The 18211-nt window shown below is 31.3% G+C and overlaps 1 protein-coding gene across 1 annotated transcript in view; it reads right to left on the bottom strand.

The window, feature by feature from the left end:
• Nucleotides 1-18211, bottom strand: part of LOC145248803 (uncharacterized) — a 2668808-nt gene that overhangs the window by 593404 nt on the left and 2057193 nt on the right. The window contains exon 6 of the mRNA XM_080110455.1: nucleotides 2728-2997. Within this exon, the coding sequence (XP_079966581.1) occupies nucleotides 2728-2997 (270 nt within the window). The remainder of the gene's footprint in view (nucleotides 1-2727; nucleotides 2998-18211) is intronic.

The following is an 18211-nucleotide window of genomic DNA, read 5'->3' as shown; positions in this document are numbered from 1 at the left end:
GAACAGCGTAAAACCTAACGTTTATGCTGTTACGACCGCCGCCAAACCGGAAGCAACATTTTTTAAAATTAAGGCTAGACAATCTAAAGGAGAGGATAACTTTTAAAATCATCGGCGAAAAAAGTGACCCCCACCCCTGTAGAAAAGTGCCTAGTTGAAGGGGAAGATATTAATGTTTTTAGCAAATTTTTCGATATTTGTCATATGAAAGGTCGAACTTTAAAACGATACTGATCTTGGTAAAATCCGTCGCCTCTATTGAAAGTTTAAGGCAGACATGCAAACATACATACATACATACATTTATATATTGGTAACTAAAAATTTTCGACCCAAAATGATGAAAAAACTTGCCATATCTCCAAATACCCTTTATGTAAAATTTCAAATATTTAGACCAGAAATTGTCTGAGTAATTTGGAAGAGACCGAAGAGGTCAATTGTTTTTTAACTTTGACCCCTATTATGACCCTTTAAAATTTATTGTTTTGGGCTCAAATCAAGTTATTTAGTTAGATCCATGTCCAAGGAACTTATATATAAAATTTCAAGTGCGTAGACCCAAAATTGCTGTAGGAGTTTGGTAGAGTTCTCAAAGAGCAAATCGTTGAACTTTAACCCCTTAATCGCCAAATTTCTGGTCAAAAACCGATCACATCGATTTTCCCAAATCTCAATATCCTGTACATCAAATTTCGAGTCTGTAGACTAAAAGTTGACAGAGTTATTGCGTAGGGACAGACACACAGACACGTTCACATTTCTATATATATATAGATTTTACACAAATTCTCATTCACGTCTTTTTTTACTCATATATCCCCGTTTATTTACTCTTGCATAACAATTTAATTCGCTTTTTTGAATTTTTTCATATACCAACATTTAACTCTTGATGAGTTTGTTTGTAAATATTATTTTCAAAGCACTGTATCGTTTTTGTACCCTTAAAAAGTTATATAGCTGGCCGTTGATAATCCATTAACCTTTTAAATTCCAGACAGTTCTCAAAATATTTATTTTGATGGAATTACAATCAAGGATCTAAAATCTATTTAAAACAGTACTACATAGATAAAACACAAAAACACATTACGCCTTAAAATCTCAGTTTGGTATAAAATTTAACATTTTTTGTTAGCTTTTTATGATTTTAATATTTTCTATTTTTACCCCCTCAAAATGCTACCCTCTAGCACGTACCATCCGGGATAAACCGCACCCCCTCCCTCCCGACACTTTTTGCTTCGCCACTTCATGAATAAAGAAATTAACTGGTTATTTTCATTATATATATATATATATATATGAAACAAAAAAAAACTTAGATTGAGTGAGGCTACAGTAAATGTCCTGTATCGGCAAAAATGATCAATGATGATGCTGGAGAAACCTATAAAAAACGAAGCTGAAGAAGATTTAGCAACAGCTGCAAAAAGAGCTTACCTCAAGAAAACTGTAACTCTTGAAACAAAAAAAAAAAAAAACGCTTAGATTTAGCTTAGATTTTAGCTGCACATGCCGCAGCAAGAAATTGGAAATTTCTGGCAAGAACAATTGGCGCGCCTTTGCCAACAGCATACAGTTGGTTACACAAGGGTGCTATTAAAATGACTTTGGGAAAGGAGCAAGAAAATATAAAATTACGCAAGAGCATAAGAATTTTATGACCAAATTAATTGAAAACTCTTGCAGCGTCACTCTTGAAGACATTATAAGTTAGTTGAAAAGTATGTGGTTCGTGTGACGAAAGAGTGCATAAGAAAGCACTTAGTCTCGATGGCTTTCACTTTAAAAGCCGTTCATTATGAACCAGACGCTGCCAATAATAATATCAATAAGGCGAAACGGAAGGAATACGCAGTAGCTTTATTAGAATTTCAGTCCCCAAATCCGCCAGTTCTTTATACGGATGAAATCAATTTCAATCTTATTTTAATAGAAAGTTGCTCTAAAAAAAGCACAAGGTGCACTACAGTTGCAGCCGAATCCAGGAAAAATAACATCCATGTTATTAAATGTATTAGTAATGATGGATTAATTCATCATAAAATTAGAAAATGTTCATTAAAAAAGAGGATGCAAAAGAATGATCTTTCGAAAGAAAAATTAAATTTATTAAAGGGAAGTTGGCTTTGATTTTGATAATGCTCTTTGTCCTACTTTAAATGAAGAAGTTGTGGAGAAGGACGAATTTAGGCAACACCAAAGTTTGAGACTTGCCCCCTACAGCCCAATGTTAAATCCGATTGTAAAGGTTTGGTCAGTCATTTAAGCGGATGTAAAAAGAAGTATGGCACACTCAATTGTTGGGAATTTAAGAAGTGATGACCAGGGATTTTTGACTACTAAAGAATTCTGCCTCAGCAAATAAGTGGTGATCTCCAAGGTAATTAATATTTCCTCTGAGACTTGCACTGACTTTGTATCTGTTTTATTTTTTAGTTTACATATCACCATTTTAGATTTACTTGTTAGTGAAGGTTTTTGTATTTATTTAGTTGAATTTGTTTTTATCAATAAAAAGTGCTTAATACTAAGTATTAATTATATAAACACTTGTGTGGCTTACACAGCTGCAGACATATTTCAGTAAGATCACTTCATCAGAGCCAAAATAATGATATACCTAAATATATATAAGAAAATATCAAACTATGCAACATGATTTGAAGAGAAGAAAAAACAACACCAGAAAAAGGAATAGAAAGGGAAACCATTGCTTACCTTCAACTACCAAATTGATGAGCTGTGATACGGAACCAACAGTGTTGGAAAATGTGCCCATGTACACACCGGCGTCGCTGCGGTGCACATTTCGAATTATTACTTTGTAGCCTTCTATACGAATCCGAGATGAACTGAGCAGCGGTTTGCCATCTTTGTTCCACGTGAGAACTGGTTCAGGTGATCCCGATGCATTGCAGAACAGTTCTATCGTCTCTCCTTGCCTGTGATGCAATGATTGTGGAGAGCAAACCACTATACGTGGAGGAACTGGAAAAAGAAAAAAAAGAAAATACATAAATAAAATAATGCGAATAGTAAAACACAATTATCTGGAAAGACAATAAAATTTACAAAGAAGAAAAAAGTTATTGTTGGATGATTCTACATCTCAATCTCTAGACAATCTTCTACCTATATAAGAGCCAAATACGTCTTAATATGAAGTACTGTTGCCACATCTAGGGAAGAAATGCTAAGTAATGGCCCTCATTTTGATAAAGCACCAGGCTTTGAAAAGCTTCTGGGTCTGACCTTTGCTCTTGACCTGAAACGGGAGACTTACATCAGATCCATTGCCAAATTCGCTGGAAAATTAGTTGGACCTTTTCACCACTTTGAAATCTAGTCAGCAAGACACTTTTCTCCACCCTACTCCCTCTTTCTCACAGAAGAGACATTGCATCTCTATCTGTTCTATTCTAATTTTCATGGAAGTGCTTAACTAAGTTTCTATTTATGATCCCCCATCCGTAGAACATTCGCAGTTAACACTTATTTACATTGAAAGCGACCATGTTGTAGTCAGCAGGGAAGCAGCCCTGCAGTATTGTTTCATGGGAGAACGGTTCTAGGAAATAAACTTTTCTCACTGAAATTTCGTTTAGTTTTAGGCACACATTGAGAGCAGGGAAATTGTTGACAACGGTTGTAACTAGACCAGTGTTTGCTGTGATTGTTTTACAGTGAGGGGACCATAAATTAGAGCTCAGTAGAACATCTCACATATGCCTCTCCTGGCACTGCATTGATTGTGTGATAGCCTCTTCAGTTTAGAAATAGGCTGGTGATTGTTTTAATAGACAAATCCACTTATTTAACAATTCATAAAACAAGACAAAAGTATTATAATATTATTCCTGTGTTTTTACCTGGTGGATAAAACATTCACTTAATATATGAAAGATAAATAAAAAATAAACCCTGAACATGAAACAAAACTCCAACTTTTGGAGAAACATAAGTGCAATGGACTTCTTGTCATTGAAAAAGGTATTTTATAAAATCACGCGATTTTGTAAAATGGAGACATTCTTTTTTAATGGATGAGTTAAAAATCATAAGAGATTTTGATATCTTCAAAAAAGAAACAATAACACGATGAAAAGGAAAAGAGAGGGCGATATAGAGGGGTGAAGAAGAATGAAAAATAGAGAGAAATAGGTAAATTATAAAATCCCATGTGAGTTTATAAAATGGAGAAATTTTAAAAAAATTTTAATTGAAGAATTTAGAATGACAAAAAGAGGTTTTAATATCTACAAAAAAGAAAAAAAAAGAACTTGATAAAAGGGAAAGAAAGGAAGAGAAAAAGGTAAAAAGAGATGAAAAGAAAGAAAGGAAGAGAAAAAGGTAAAAAGAGATAAAGAGAGAGAGAGAGAGAGAGAGAGAGAGAGAGAGAGAGAGAGAGAGAGAGAGAGAGAGAATTTTATATCCTGGCGTTAAAACTAGAATGTCAGATTCCAGATTAAGGATGCTGCATGTACAGCAAGTAAATAATTGAACAGTTGCGTGTCTTCTTGTGGATGTGAAAGATAAAAGGATGCAATGATTAGTCATCATAATAAGAAAAACAATTGAGATAAGGACTTACATCTGACGAATGAGTCAAGAACAATCGAATCCACTGATCAGAGGAGGGGCAAAATGCAAATGTTATATGTTTCAATTGAGTTACACATACATATATAGACTCGCATGCATATTAGCTAAATAATATACAAGTATATATATATATATATATACATATATATATATATTTTTTTTTTACACAGTGATCACCACTTATCAAGGCCCGGAAGACACTCAAGGATAAGGGTTATTGCAAGTACATTACGTTAGTGTGGAGATTTGATGAAGTGTTTACTTAAGGGGGCGGTTCATTAGGAATTTGTTAACGTTGGACTTGAAGACATCCAAGTTGTAGTCCGGTGGGAAGCAGGCAGACGGAACAGAGTTCCATAGGCGTGCAGTTCTAAGAAAGAAGCTTTGTTCATGGAATCCACGTTTTGATTTAGGCACAGATATAGAGTGGGGGAAATTTTTCACAATGGATTCAGCTATACGGGTGTTTTTTGTGAAAGATTGGCGAGGGGGGACCAGAGATTGGAGTTCAGACGAGCACCTGCCATGGAAATAACGATAAAAGAATATATATATATATATATATATATATATATATATAGAGAGAGAGAGACGTAATCAACGGAAAATCATAAGCACACAAGTAGGTGAAATAAGAATAATAAATGAAATCGGAAAATGAATAAACAAATAAAAATGTAACTTACAATTTCGTGCTGAGTTTAATGGACGATTTTATAAGCAAAGTAAATTTCAATTTCTTTTTTGTTTTTCTATGGTGTTAGTATATATATATATATATATATATATATATATATATATATATATATATATAGCTACTTCATTTATTCACATAAATTTAATATACGAAAGTATAGATTTATGGGTAAACTTTAAGTATTTACTTCAAAAGTGCTCAATACGTAGGTAGAGCTAGTTAGTAATTTATAAAATATATATGGCGATTAAGCTACACTGAATATTCTGCGTTTCATCCAACTATAGGATTCGTCAGGCTTATGCGCATAAGCCTAACGAATCCTATAGTTGGATGAAACGCAGAATATTCAGTGTAGCTTAATCGCCATATATATTTTATAAATTACTATATATATATATATATATATATATATATATATATATATATATATATATATATATATATATATATAGTTTTAGAAGTTTTGTAACCTTCAAAACTATATAAAAAAAACTTATTTAATTTTATATCTTTTTATCATTCGTTGGAAAACTATTTAGTCAGGAAGTCATTTAATCACCGGCAATCGCTGTATCAACTTGCTTTCTCGAATTCACAATATAAATATATATATATATATATATATATATATATATATATATATATATATATATATATATATGTGTGTGTGTGTGTGTGTGATATACAGCATGATCATTTTAACACACTGATTCCCATTAGATTACAGAAGATAAACAACGTTGGGTTTAGTTAGTGACCATTTGGAATACTAAGTATTGCATGTGATCTTTACTTATCTCCACATTGTTTCCAGCCATCCTGGAATCATCCTTGTCACTGGATTCCAGCAGTGCCGATTCAGGAGAGACGTGATTGTGGCGTTACAGGGGCTATCCATTGCTTTTCAAGACTGAGCGGCGGTTATGTGTGTTATGTGATTGTTTTAGAAAATCATCATTTGTCAATGCCCCTAAGGCCACTCGATAATAAGGCTTAATGTTTATTAGATGGACAGTGAAACAAATACCTTAAGGATTTAAGTCATAGTTTAAATTGGGGTAGAAATTGAGAGGATAATTCAACAAGAATTTGCTAATACTGGACTTGTAAATGACCATGTTTTAGTCAAATGGGAAGCAGTTCCATAGCTTGTCTTCTACAGAAGGATAGTCCTTATAAAACTTCTCTGCTTATTGTATACATAGATTAAGAAAATAATATATTAGAGGCCTGTCAAGGTCATAGAGGAGAAAACAGAAGCAGCAAAACAAAAGCTGGCCTGCCAGGGCACTATATATACAAATGTAGGCAAATTTGGACATATTTTATTGGTTTGAAAATAGAGGTTCATAAAATTTTAACCATAGAATAGTATTATAATCTTCAAAAAGCCTGCAATTTTTCATGTAGTTTCGTCCTATAGAACCAAAGATATGAGTATTTACATATTCAATTTGGCTACGAGTATATATATGTGTTTTTACTATTTCAACCTCGGAGGTGTTTTGCTTAAATCATTACAAATTGTTTCAATCGACCTTATATATATATATATATATATATATATATATATATATATATATATATATATATATATATATATGTATATATATATATATATAAATGTATATATATATATGTATATATATATGTATATATATATATATATATATATATATATATATAAATGTATATATATATATATGTATATATATATATATATGTATATATATATATATATGTATATATATATATATATATATATGTATATATATATATATATATGTATATATATATATATATATGTATATATATATGTATATATATGTATATATATATATATATATATATATATATATATATATTTATTGAGTAAGATGATTGATAATTTGTAATCAAAATTAAAAATCGGTTTCACAAGGAAGAACAAACAAAATCAATAAATTGTACGATCGTTTCGGAAACGATGTGTTTATTGAGATAGACAATAAGTCTTGGACAATAATTTTATCATTTAGCTTTTTGAAACAAAGTCTCCTCATCAACAAAAGTATTGGGTGTTTTTTTTTAAAGACACCAAAAATAAACTAGCATTTTTTTAAAGTAATGCCGATGTATCTTTTAATGGTTCGCCTTTTAAAGCTCGTAAGTATCATCGTCAATGTATTCATTGGGATGTTAAATGTAGTTTATGAATGCTTGATAAAACCATTAAAGGATACATCTGCAGAAGCAGGGATGTGTCAATGAATTCCTGTCAAAAGTGCATTGAGAATAGGGGTAACTATGTATAAAATAAATTCTGGACCACAAAAGGTTGTTCGTTTTAATGGTACTACTCCCGTCTTCATAGGTCTTGAATTTTTGAGTTTAAAAAATAGGAGGCTTTCCTTTTGGAACGACTCTTGTGTGTATAAGCAAACGTTAAAAGTTAAAAAAATATTTGTTTAATTATATCATTAGTATATTTAGGCATAATTAATGAGAAAATTTGTTATTTTAAAGAATGCTAAAATAAAACATGTTGCTTGCACACACAAACACTGTTTATTGTATGATGAGCATTGAACTTCTATTTCTTGCAAGTTTAAGTTTTGGATTTCCAACGAAAACGTCTTTGTAAATAATGTTTAAATACCTGAATTTTGTGGAATATTTATTGTTATCTATTATTAAAATGTCACAATGTATTTGAATGTTTACGAAGGGCTTCCAAGTCTTATTCCCTTTGAAAAAGACTAATGTAACTAAAAATAACTCATATTATCCAGATTATTTGCCAAAGATATATTCTCTCTCTCTCTCTCTCTCTCTCTCTCTCTCTATATATATATATATATATATATATATATATATATATAAATATAAATATATATGTATATATGTATTTAAGTACATATGTATCTATGTACATATATACATAGATATATATTTTCGTACTTTCCCTCTCTCTCTATATATATAAATATAGATACATATATACGTAAATACATACACATATATATACACAAATACACACACACACACATATATATATATACATGCATAGGTACATGAATATATGTACATATATAATACACACACATTATATATATATATATATATATATATATATATTAGATTCAATTACGTTTTCATGCTTTTCAACTTGCTTTTCGTGATATTAATATATAAAAAACATTTCTATTAACGTATAATGATGTATACCATATGTAAAACATGACTCGATTTTAAAAACAAACAACAAACCTAAAATGGATCATAATGATGAGAAGGGAGTAGGAGGAGAGTGATGAGGAGGAGGAGGAAAAGGGGAAAAAACTTTGATTCAATCAAATAGAAAACAACTGATGTTTGTTATAAAAAAAAATGAAGAAATCTTTCATGGATTTTGTAAGTCTGAAAATAGTCATAGAAAACACATGCCTGAAAGAAATACTCCCCCTCCCCTTCCACAGTTTCCAAAGATAACTGAACGACTACATTCAGGAAAGCTTACACTCGAAACTGCTAACTCGGCTTCCTTTTTTTCTCTCTGGCAAATCAGTGTTTACCTTAATTCTACACCTTTCTCCGGCTTTTGTAATTCTGTAAGAACTTTGAATGTGTAAGAAGAGTTCAAGGTCATACTTGCACAGGATGCATGGCGAATCAGGTGGAAGATTTGAATGAGCATATCGGTAGTATTTGCAGATATCACCAGCCTTTCTGAGTAGATCTTTTAACAGCAAAGACCTGCATAAATTTACATTACAGAATCATCACGTTATTTTATTATTATTTTTTTTACTCTTATTAACCCTAAACCAGGCATATTGCCACTTGGACACAAAGGGCTTTTATTTGGGACCATATTTAGAGTGAACCATATCGGGAGTTTAATTAACAAAAACATATTGACAAAAGTATGTTACAGAAACACATGTCATGATTCTGAGAGCTTTAACTGCCACGAATAGTTACTTCATAACGTGTTTGATCGTGACTATCGTAAATATAAATTCAGGCCTTTGCACTAAGCAGTTACGTCATGCCTGAAGTTCTAACAAGCAAGATCTGTTGAACAGTGATAATAAAATATTTTTACATTTTTTTAGTTCCTGCTAAAATGATTTTATTTATGACCGTCTTTCTACATTTTTTTTCTTTTTATAAAAGTCGATCTTTCCTCGAATTTTATAAATTATTTTTACAAATATAATAAAAAGAATGCAGTGATTTTGGAAAGAGGTTTTTATGCTTCAATTTTGTTTTATATCTTCAAATATTTATTTATAGTGTTTGATTTGGTTGTTTTTGTTGATATATATTCAATTGCTATAGGGTTATCTGCCCCTTTCCAAAACCCTTTTACTTTGATTTGGTAGTTTTGTTTTGCAGCACATATTTCATGTCAACTCCAGTAATTTGGAGAAAAGTTTTTATGTTTTGAGTTCTTTATATCTTCAAATATTCATTAATGGTTTTTGGCTTGTTTTACGGCATATCAAACCTTTTTTTCTGATTCAATCAGTTAAGCTGAAATTTTTATGCTTCAAGTACCTTCAAACATTTATTCGTGTTCGATTTTGTAGAGGAAAATTGTTTTTTGTTTTTGTTTTTGACTTTTATTAAAATTTTAAAAAGGGGAAGAAAAACCAAAACAATAACATCAATGTTTGCTGCATTTTAGGCCAGTCAGTCGGTATCTTCAGACAGCCTGATTTGGTGGCATCAGAATATTATTTAAAAAGAAATATTATCATTAACAGTAAATTATGCAGAATAACGTAGAAAACAACGTGGAATTTCTCTGATATTCTGTTAGTTCTCTATTATTCCCAGAAGTATGCTCGCTTGCATTTTGCATACGGTTATATAAACAATAATATAAACATCTACCATTTCTCTCCCTTGCTCCGGAAATGGAAAAGAGAAGCAAGTTCCCTTATTTTTGGTAATCTTATCCAAACCAGAAAAGTAGATAACAAGAATAAAAGAAGAGAAAAAGCAAATAAGATCTTAGGTAAGAAAAGCAAAACATTCTCACAATAATTACTAAAACCCTTATCAAATATCTATGCGCTTGCTCCACGACCACACGGATAGGAGAGGTGGGAGGGTTAATTTGATGAAGAATCAGTTAGTCACCTGATGCAGGACCTCGGTCTCTCCAGGTCGTTGCTGATAGAATTTCCAGGCACAAATACCAGCAAAGAATACAAGAGCATGCAAATGAGCATTAATTGCATTAGCGCCATCGTTGTCGGTGCCGATTCTGATAATATAGGACACTAATAGAATAAGCGACGAGCAGAAGACTGAGAATTTAAGAGATATATGCGTTTGGCAGCTCGTGAGTTCTGTGACTGCGGACTGGAAGAGAAATAATGGAAAATGCATTTAGAGCTATAAACTGCACAAATAACTTCAATGCCTTGCGTTCAGCATCACCGCCAGCGAAATTGTTGTAAAAGGTTTCTTGTCTTCTGTCTAATATAATAAATCATGATGCGCATCCTTATTGCATATAGAGTTTTTGTAACAAGTTCAGAGATAACTATTAAAACATATATGAAAGAATTGGCTGCTTTAGAAGTATTTACATTTATCTTGCAATATACAGTTAAGTAGAAATAATGTACACATTTCAGCATAATTAATATATATCATATATATAATTATATATATATATATATATATATATACTAGCAAAAGTACCCGTCGTTGACTGGGTTCAAAAACAGCCTACAGAAAATGGATTCTGATTTATGAAAATATCATAGGTTATGAACAGGAAGGATTGTAAATTTGGGTTGAATTTGGGGTATCAAAACCAAAGCAAAATATGATAAAAGTAAAAATAAAATAGATAAACGCCATAATTTATTATACCATACCTGTTCACACTGAAACACTTATCATAATATTCTGTGGATCTATATTAAAAAACCTTGTTAAACTTTGTGACATATTTCCATTCTATGAAGGTCAGGTGCAAACGAACACCCCATAATTTTATTACACCATATTTCTTCAAACTGAAACAGAATTATCAAAGTATACTTACACAGATAGATATGAAAAGTCTTTATTAAAGTTTGTGCCTATTTCCATTCTATGGAGGCCAGGCGCAAACGCAGACCCCACAATTTTAATGAACCACTGTTCTGCCAGATCAAACATACCTATTCCTGTGTCTCGATACATCTTCTATCATTATATGTAATCAGTTTTTTAAAATAGTCAACCATATTGGAGCCTATTCGTGACCACACACACACACACACACATACACACATACACACAGACATTCAGCTTTATATTATATATGTATATGATGATTGCATATATATATGATAGACTCTTCAGTCGATTCTGACATATGAGCTTCCGCTAGAACAACTAAGTTGCTCAGAAATCCACACAGATGATTTGTTTATAATGATGAAGGCTTTGTGTAGAATCAACCACACTTTTTGGTATTACTACTAACCTTTGTCAGTGCAAATGACTGCCACAGGACAGAGTATACAGAATACAGCAGACCGCAGGTTTTTACATCAGTTTCCTTCTCCTAGATGCATATCTTAACGAAGATTGGAGGTGCATCTCTCCCATTGAATTAATGCACCCCAAATACCAAACTGGAAATTTTTACAACTCGGTGTGGTACAAACAGATCCTAACCTTCCCAAATAGTCACCCTTCTCATACTGACCTGGCTCAACGTTGCTTAACTTTGATGAACTATCGAGAACTGGTGTGTCAATGTGGTTGTGCCGTATACTTTATTATATGAAATATATATATATAATACTTTTATATTATATGATATATATACTACCTTGAATGCAGAAAACAAGGCTCTTATAAATTCATACAAAAAAAAAAAAATCATCTTTTTATTTTCCATTCAAGGAGATACAATTGTTTCGGCCTACCACCAAGATATTCATGGGAGGCAACAATTGTATGTATAGTATTAACACTTAATTTAGTAGACTAAAGTAGTAAGACAATTAGTTACTTCGATTGTATGTACATTAGTCGTCATGTTAAAATATGAACCATTAAATGAAGCGAAAAATTAACAGATGAGAAATAAAGAGTGAAAATGTAACAAGTAAAAAAGAACCATTCAAAGATTAGAAATGCAACATGAGATCAAAAGAACCGTTAAAAAGTGTTAAAATTTAACAGGTAAGTATTAAAAAACCATTACAATGAGTGAAAATAGAGAATTGTTCAATGATCAAATTAATGAATAAATGTACCAGTGGATGAACAAAGGGAATAAATAGGAAATCCAGGCTGTTTTAATTTAAGTCGTTTATTACCGTTACTTTCCAAACAATGCCTGCTTCTTATTTTTTCTAACTGTTTATTTCATCTGCCATGAGATTAACAAACCCTGCCGTCTCAACACCAGCTTAACAGTCTCTCCCCGCCACTGTGGGACCACACGTTCATCTCACCCAGCGCACGTTTTTTCTTCTCCTCCGACCTCACACTGGTCATAGCTAGCCATTTCTTGTCTTCACCTTTACACATCCATGTTCTCCAGCGCAAACTTTGCTTCTTTCAACCATATGGAATCCTTTTTCCTTTTTCTTCTCATGCCCGTGCAGACTTCTTAATTTGCATATGTGCTTTTTCGGCTACTGCTACTAATATCTTTGCAAGCCTGCTATCCTACAGCTCCAGCTGATATTTTTGCTCATGCATGCTGTAACATAACCCCCACCCCTTAAAAAAAACAGATAGAGGAAGCCTGTAGGCTTTCTAGAGCAATTTTCTAGTGAAGGTGTCACAACCAAAACACCTGATTCCAATTTCTCATGAGACAACACAGAATTAGTAAGGCATAGAAAACTGTCATGAGAATGCACATATCAGTGTGTAAACTGGTCGATCCAGAGATAGCGAAACATGAATCATTATAAAGGTTCTGGCAACACAATGTGCATTCGAATTTCACATGACAGCGGACATTTTTTTTTATGATTTAAACATTTTGTTTACAAGAGTTTCAGCTGTGATAGTTAATATACTTTGAAAAGAAAATAATAAAAAACATCTTTAATCTTTTAGAATTTACACCTGTTTATCTTACGATCTGTTGTAAGTGTATAATACATACCAAGAAACATGGACATTTATTCAATTTGTTTTTATCATACGAAGATAAGAAACATGTTAATATGTATTTTAAAGTAGAAATAAGTATGTATGCGTTTCCTGATACTCAAGTGTCTTTTCATAGAAATCCTGTTGAACTTCCAGAATACACTGAATTGGCGATATGTGTGTGTATATATATATATATATATACATATATATATATATATATATATATATTTCTGTGGAAATATGATTTTATTAATTATATTTCACTTTTTATATATAGAAATCCTTAATTTACGAAGCTCAATGTGATTTGTTAAATATATAGATAAGTGAAAATGTATGTACGAGGACTATTTTCAACACATATACTCAACTAATTTTTTATTTACAAACTTAAAATTTAGTATGTAGGGTACTCAGACACGTGGAAAATTTCAATTCTTTTTCATCCGGAAAAAATTCTTGCTAAGAGGTCAAAATTGAAAAATTGGTATTTGGGGGTCATCGGATTTTTATCTGTTTGTCAACCGTTTCATGAATCGTTCACATGACAGATTACTTATGTTAAGAATAAGTAGGTTTGAAAACATTTTTTTAGATCGTATCAAGCTGGCCTAATGGTTATCGTACGTGACTCACTGTAGTTTCGATCTCAGCTCGAGTATTTTTTGGTTACTTACAAGAAGAAAACTGTTTAGAAAAAAACATAATACTCGCATGCACATGTTTCAGATTCTTTCCCTTTTTGTTTTATTTCATGTTTTTTAAAGAAATTTAGCGTTACGTTTAATACCTCATAGGTATTTCTGCTTATAATAAGAAGTCTGTATTAATTAAAATATAATATTTATACGTATTTTGCAACCAGGCAACGCTGGACAGCCTATATATATATATATATATATATATATATATATATATATATATAGTTAGTAAGTTATAAAATGTATATGGCAATTAAGCTACACTGAATACTCATCAGGCTTATGCGCGAATTCTGTGGTTGTTTGTCGTTTTTATATGCGCATCTTCTATTGAGATTTTAGTTAGCCAATCAGCTTTCTAGTATCCACCGCACCCTTCCTATCAGCCAATGGGCATGCACTTTTATAATTTACTAACTAGCTCTACCTATGTATTGAGCACTTTTGAAGTAAATATTTAAAGTTTACGCATAAATCTATACTTTTGTACATTAATTTTATGTGAGTAAATTAAGTAGTTTATATATATATATATATATATATATATATATATATATATATATATATATATATATATATATATAAAAGAACAGAAGTTGAATACCTACGAGATATTATCCTCGAATGTCTAAAATTTCTTTGTAAAGCGGGCGGTTTGTCAAGATAACCTGTCATGTGAATACTTTTTCCTACAAGTAAACCCTAACTAAATATTCCAAATCAAAAAGTATTTGCGGCCTAACTAAGATCTTCTCAGTATAGAAAATACTGGCTTTTACGGGGAATGGTGCATCTTTCCAAGTGATGTTACATCAAGTAACAGCATGAAACTGGATACTCCACCTGACTAGATGAATTCTTTTCCTGGAAACTGATAAGACCAAGAAACCACAAGAAAGCTATACTATAGCATATTCAAATGATCAACCAGGGAGGAGCAAATAATGTTCGCAACTTCTTTACTAACTCAGTGTTTGAGAAGTAAATATGGACTTCAATGGAATATTCGAATATCTGTATCTCATATAGAGATCAAGTGTTAACGCCAGGAAGAGGGCCCTCTTGATTTCTGGCACGCGCGTACGTGTGTGTGTGTGTAGAGAGAGAGAGAGAGAGAGAGAGAGAGAGAGAGAGAGAGAGAGAGAGAGAGAGAGAGAGAGAGAGAGAACATTAGGCCACAAAGCTGCGGTTGATGTTGACTGTGTTTGAATTTCTCAACAAGCAATAGTTATCACTTCCTATACCAATGCTTGTGTAAACATGAAACACTGGTATAAGTATGAAAAATTATTAATATTTAAGAAGATTAATAGTGAATTGAGAAAAAAGCGGTCAATTAGTGTGCATTAGTATACATATTGTTTGTAAAATGCTCTTATAATCGTTGATTATAACAAGTCTGCTTACACGGCTTCATAAGTATTTTAATTCAATTTCATTTAAAGGTTAACTCCTGGTGGCTGAGGGGAAAAGCACTAGCTTACAAAACCAAGGTTGACCTTGTTAACTGGGTTGAAATTTCCCAACCAGCAGGAATTATCACTGATGATTGCATAAACATGAAACACTAGGTATACAAATTATTAATATTTATTGAACAAATAACATACAAAACAAAGATGCCAATCTGAATACAACACACAATGTGAATTCTTCAATACACTTCATTTTTAATATCACATCGTCATGCTTCTTCTTTCTATGAAAAATTTCTGTTTTTTTTTTTTCTGATGAGCATACATAAGGAAAAATTCAATGTTAACATACGATATATTGATTGTTCCACATAAACGAAGCAGATTAGTAAAAAAAAATGTATCCAAGTTTTGATATATTTAAGGAACTTATGGATAAGAAATAAAATCTTGGATCTTGAAATATAGTTTATAGTTATGTTAGCGGTATTAATCCGATATTGCCAGTGTAAAATGTTATTATTGGTTAGAAATTTTTAAGAAATAATTTCAAATATAGTCATGTTCACAATGTTTGCCTTGAAAAGTTAAAAAATAACATTTCTAATATGAGTTCAAGCAAAAAAGAAAAATGTTAACACGGTGATGTTCTTAAATAGTAAAATTTCAAATATGGGATGAAGTAATAAAACAAAACTGTTGGTGCAGTATTGACATTAAAATAAATATGTTTCTTACACACAGCTGTAAAACACCAAATGGCTTTAACGAATGTAAACGGAGCTATTTTAAATCTAAAAAATATCAATAAATATTTTATTTAAATGTGCTAACCTTCACTGAGATATTCTTTATTTCATTTATGTCTGTTTTATAAAACGAAGAAAATACACTAGAAAAAGGAATTTTTCTTTTTTTTACGTTTTAATCTATTTCAGTTATTTCATGGACCAAAACTAACTCTGAATACAACAGAGTTCCTTTCCTTTTTTTTTTTCAAGATGGTATCCTTTGGAAATTTATTCCAGTGAGGGAAGTAACTCTGCTGTATTAATCAATGCAGCTGAGTTACTCCCCTTTATTTGGTCGACATTTTACTTGGTACTTGTATAGTTTAATCAAGACATTAAAAAAATGAAAATATCGAAAAAAAGTTTAAATTGTATGTATCCGTTATGGAATGAAGTTCCCCGAAAAAAAAAAATTCACTTAATTTCATCAAGTAGTTTTTGTTTTACAGCGAAAAAACTATTTCTTATGATACCGAGCAAAAGGTTCGATCTTTAGGAAGAAAAGCTAGTAATAAAGATGGGGAGGGAGTGTTGACGCTTGAACTGGAGTTATCTCCCCGTGCCGTTTCTAAACTACAAACAAAAACTAAGAAAAACTTCAAGATGACTGCCTTCAACGTGCTCTGATAAAAATGTGTTTTTTCCGCTGTAAAAAAAAAAAAAAAAAAAAAAAAAAAAAAAACTATTTGATCAAATTAAGTGAAAAATTTTTTTCGGAGATCTTCAGTTAAAAACGGATGTATACAATATAACCTTTTTTCGATATTTTCATTGTTTAATGTCTTGATTAAACTGTACAAGTACCTTTTACTTAAAAAAAAATGAGGATATAATTGTTATATCCTTGTTTTTTTTTTTTTTTGGTTTGTTTTTAAATAACGATATAACTAATGCAGAGTTGCGTCCCTTTCGTTTGATCTACTTTTCACCTTGTTTTTAAAAAGCTGATGCAACATCTTTTTTCTTTTATATTTCACTTATACAAATTATTAATGAAAGTAAAAATAATTCCAAATAAGTCGCTGATAGTAATTAATAAAACAATAATAATATATACAGTATATAAATTAATAATATAAGTATATATTAATAAAACAATACAGTACACACGCAAGGAATGATAACATATTTTTTAATACAAAGATTATCTTCCTTTTCTCATTCACAGGATGATTACATTTTGGCCTACAATATCCTCAATGACTATTATGATTTCTCTCAGGACCTACTATTCATTTCTGCACTAGAAAGACATTTGTGCGAACATTACCAGAACCTCTCTTAACGTCAATTTTAACCGAATTTGAGGAGGAACGTTTTCTTTACCAGGAACTCTGCACCTTGGAATAGATGGTACTTATCTATATAAATGAACAGTAGATATATATATATATATATATATATATATATATATATATATATGTGTGTGTGTGTGTGTGTCTGTAAATATTTAACCGATAAACTTTTAAACTACTCGTCACATAACACTGAAATTAACAGGAAATAGTAATGATACACCAAGGATGTTTATAATAAGTAAAATCTTTGTTTGGATGGTTGAATAACGCGTACAGATATATATCAGCAAGTTGAAATGTAAATTGTTGATTTCAACTTGCCGACATATTTTTACTTCATTTTGCACATACCCAAATCCAGTTTTATTTTTTTCAAGTCGTTTAATATTAAATCTTTCTTACCTATCTCTCTTGCATCTGTAGGAGACACAGCTGGAGCTCTCTAGCTGATGGTAACCAAGTCATTTTTTCCCCAACTTTTGAAATCATTATTATATATTCGTTTGTTTTTTTTTTAATTACATTTTCACCCCAAACAAGGCACATTGCCACTTTGGTGTAGGGGGCTACTATCAGGGGCAAC

This window comes from Euprymna scolopes, chromosome 27, assembly GCF_053919585.1.
Source record: "Euprymna scolopes isolate OS-2025 chromosome 27, ASM5391958v1, whole genome shotgun sequence".
Taxonomy (NCBI): domain Eukaryota; kingdom Metazoa; phylum Mollusca; class Cephalopoda; order Sepiida; family Sepiolidae; genus Euprymna; species Euprymna scolopes.
The sequence above is the reverse complement of the archived record's forward strand: the minus strand, read 5'-3'. Positions and strand labels throughout refer to the sequence as shown.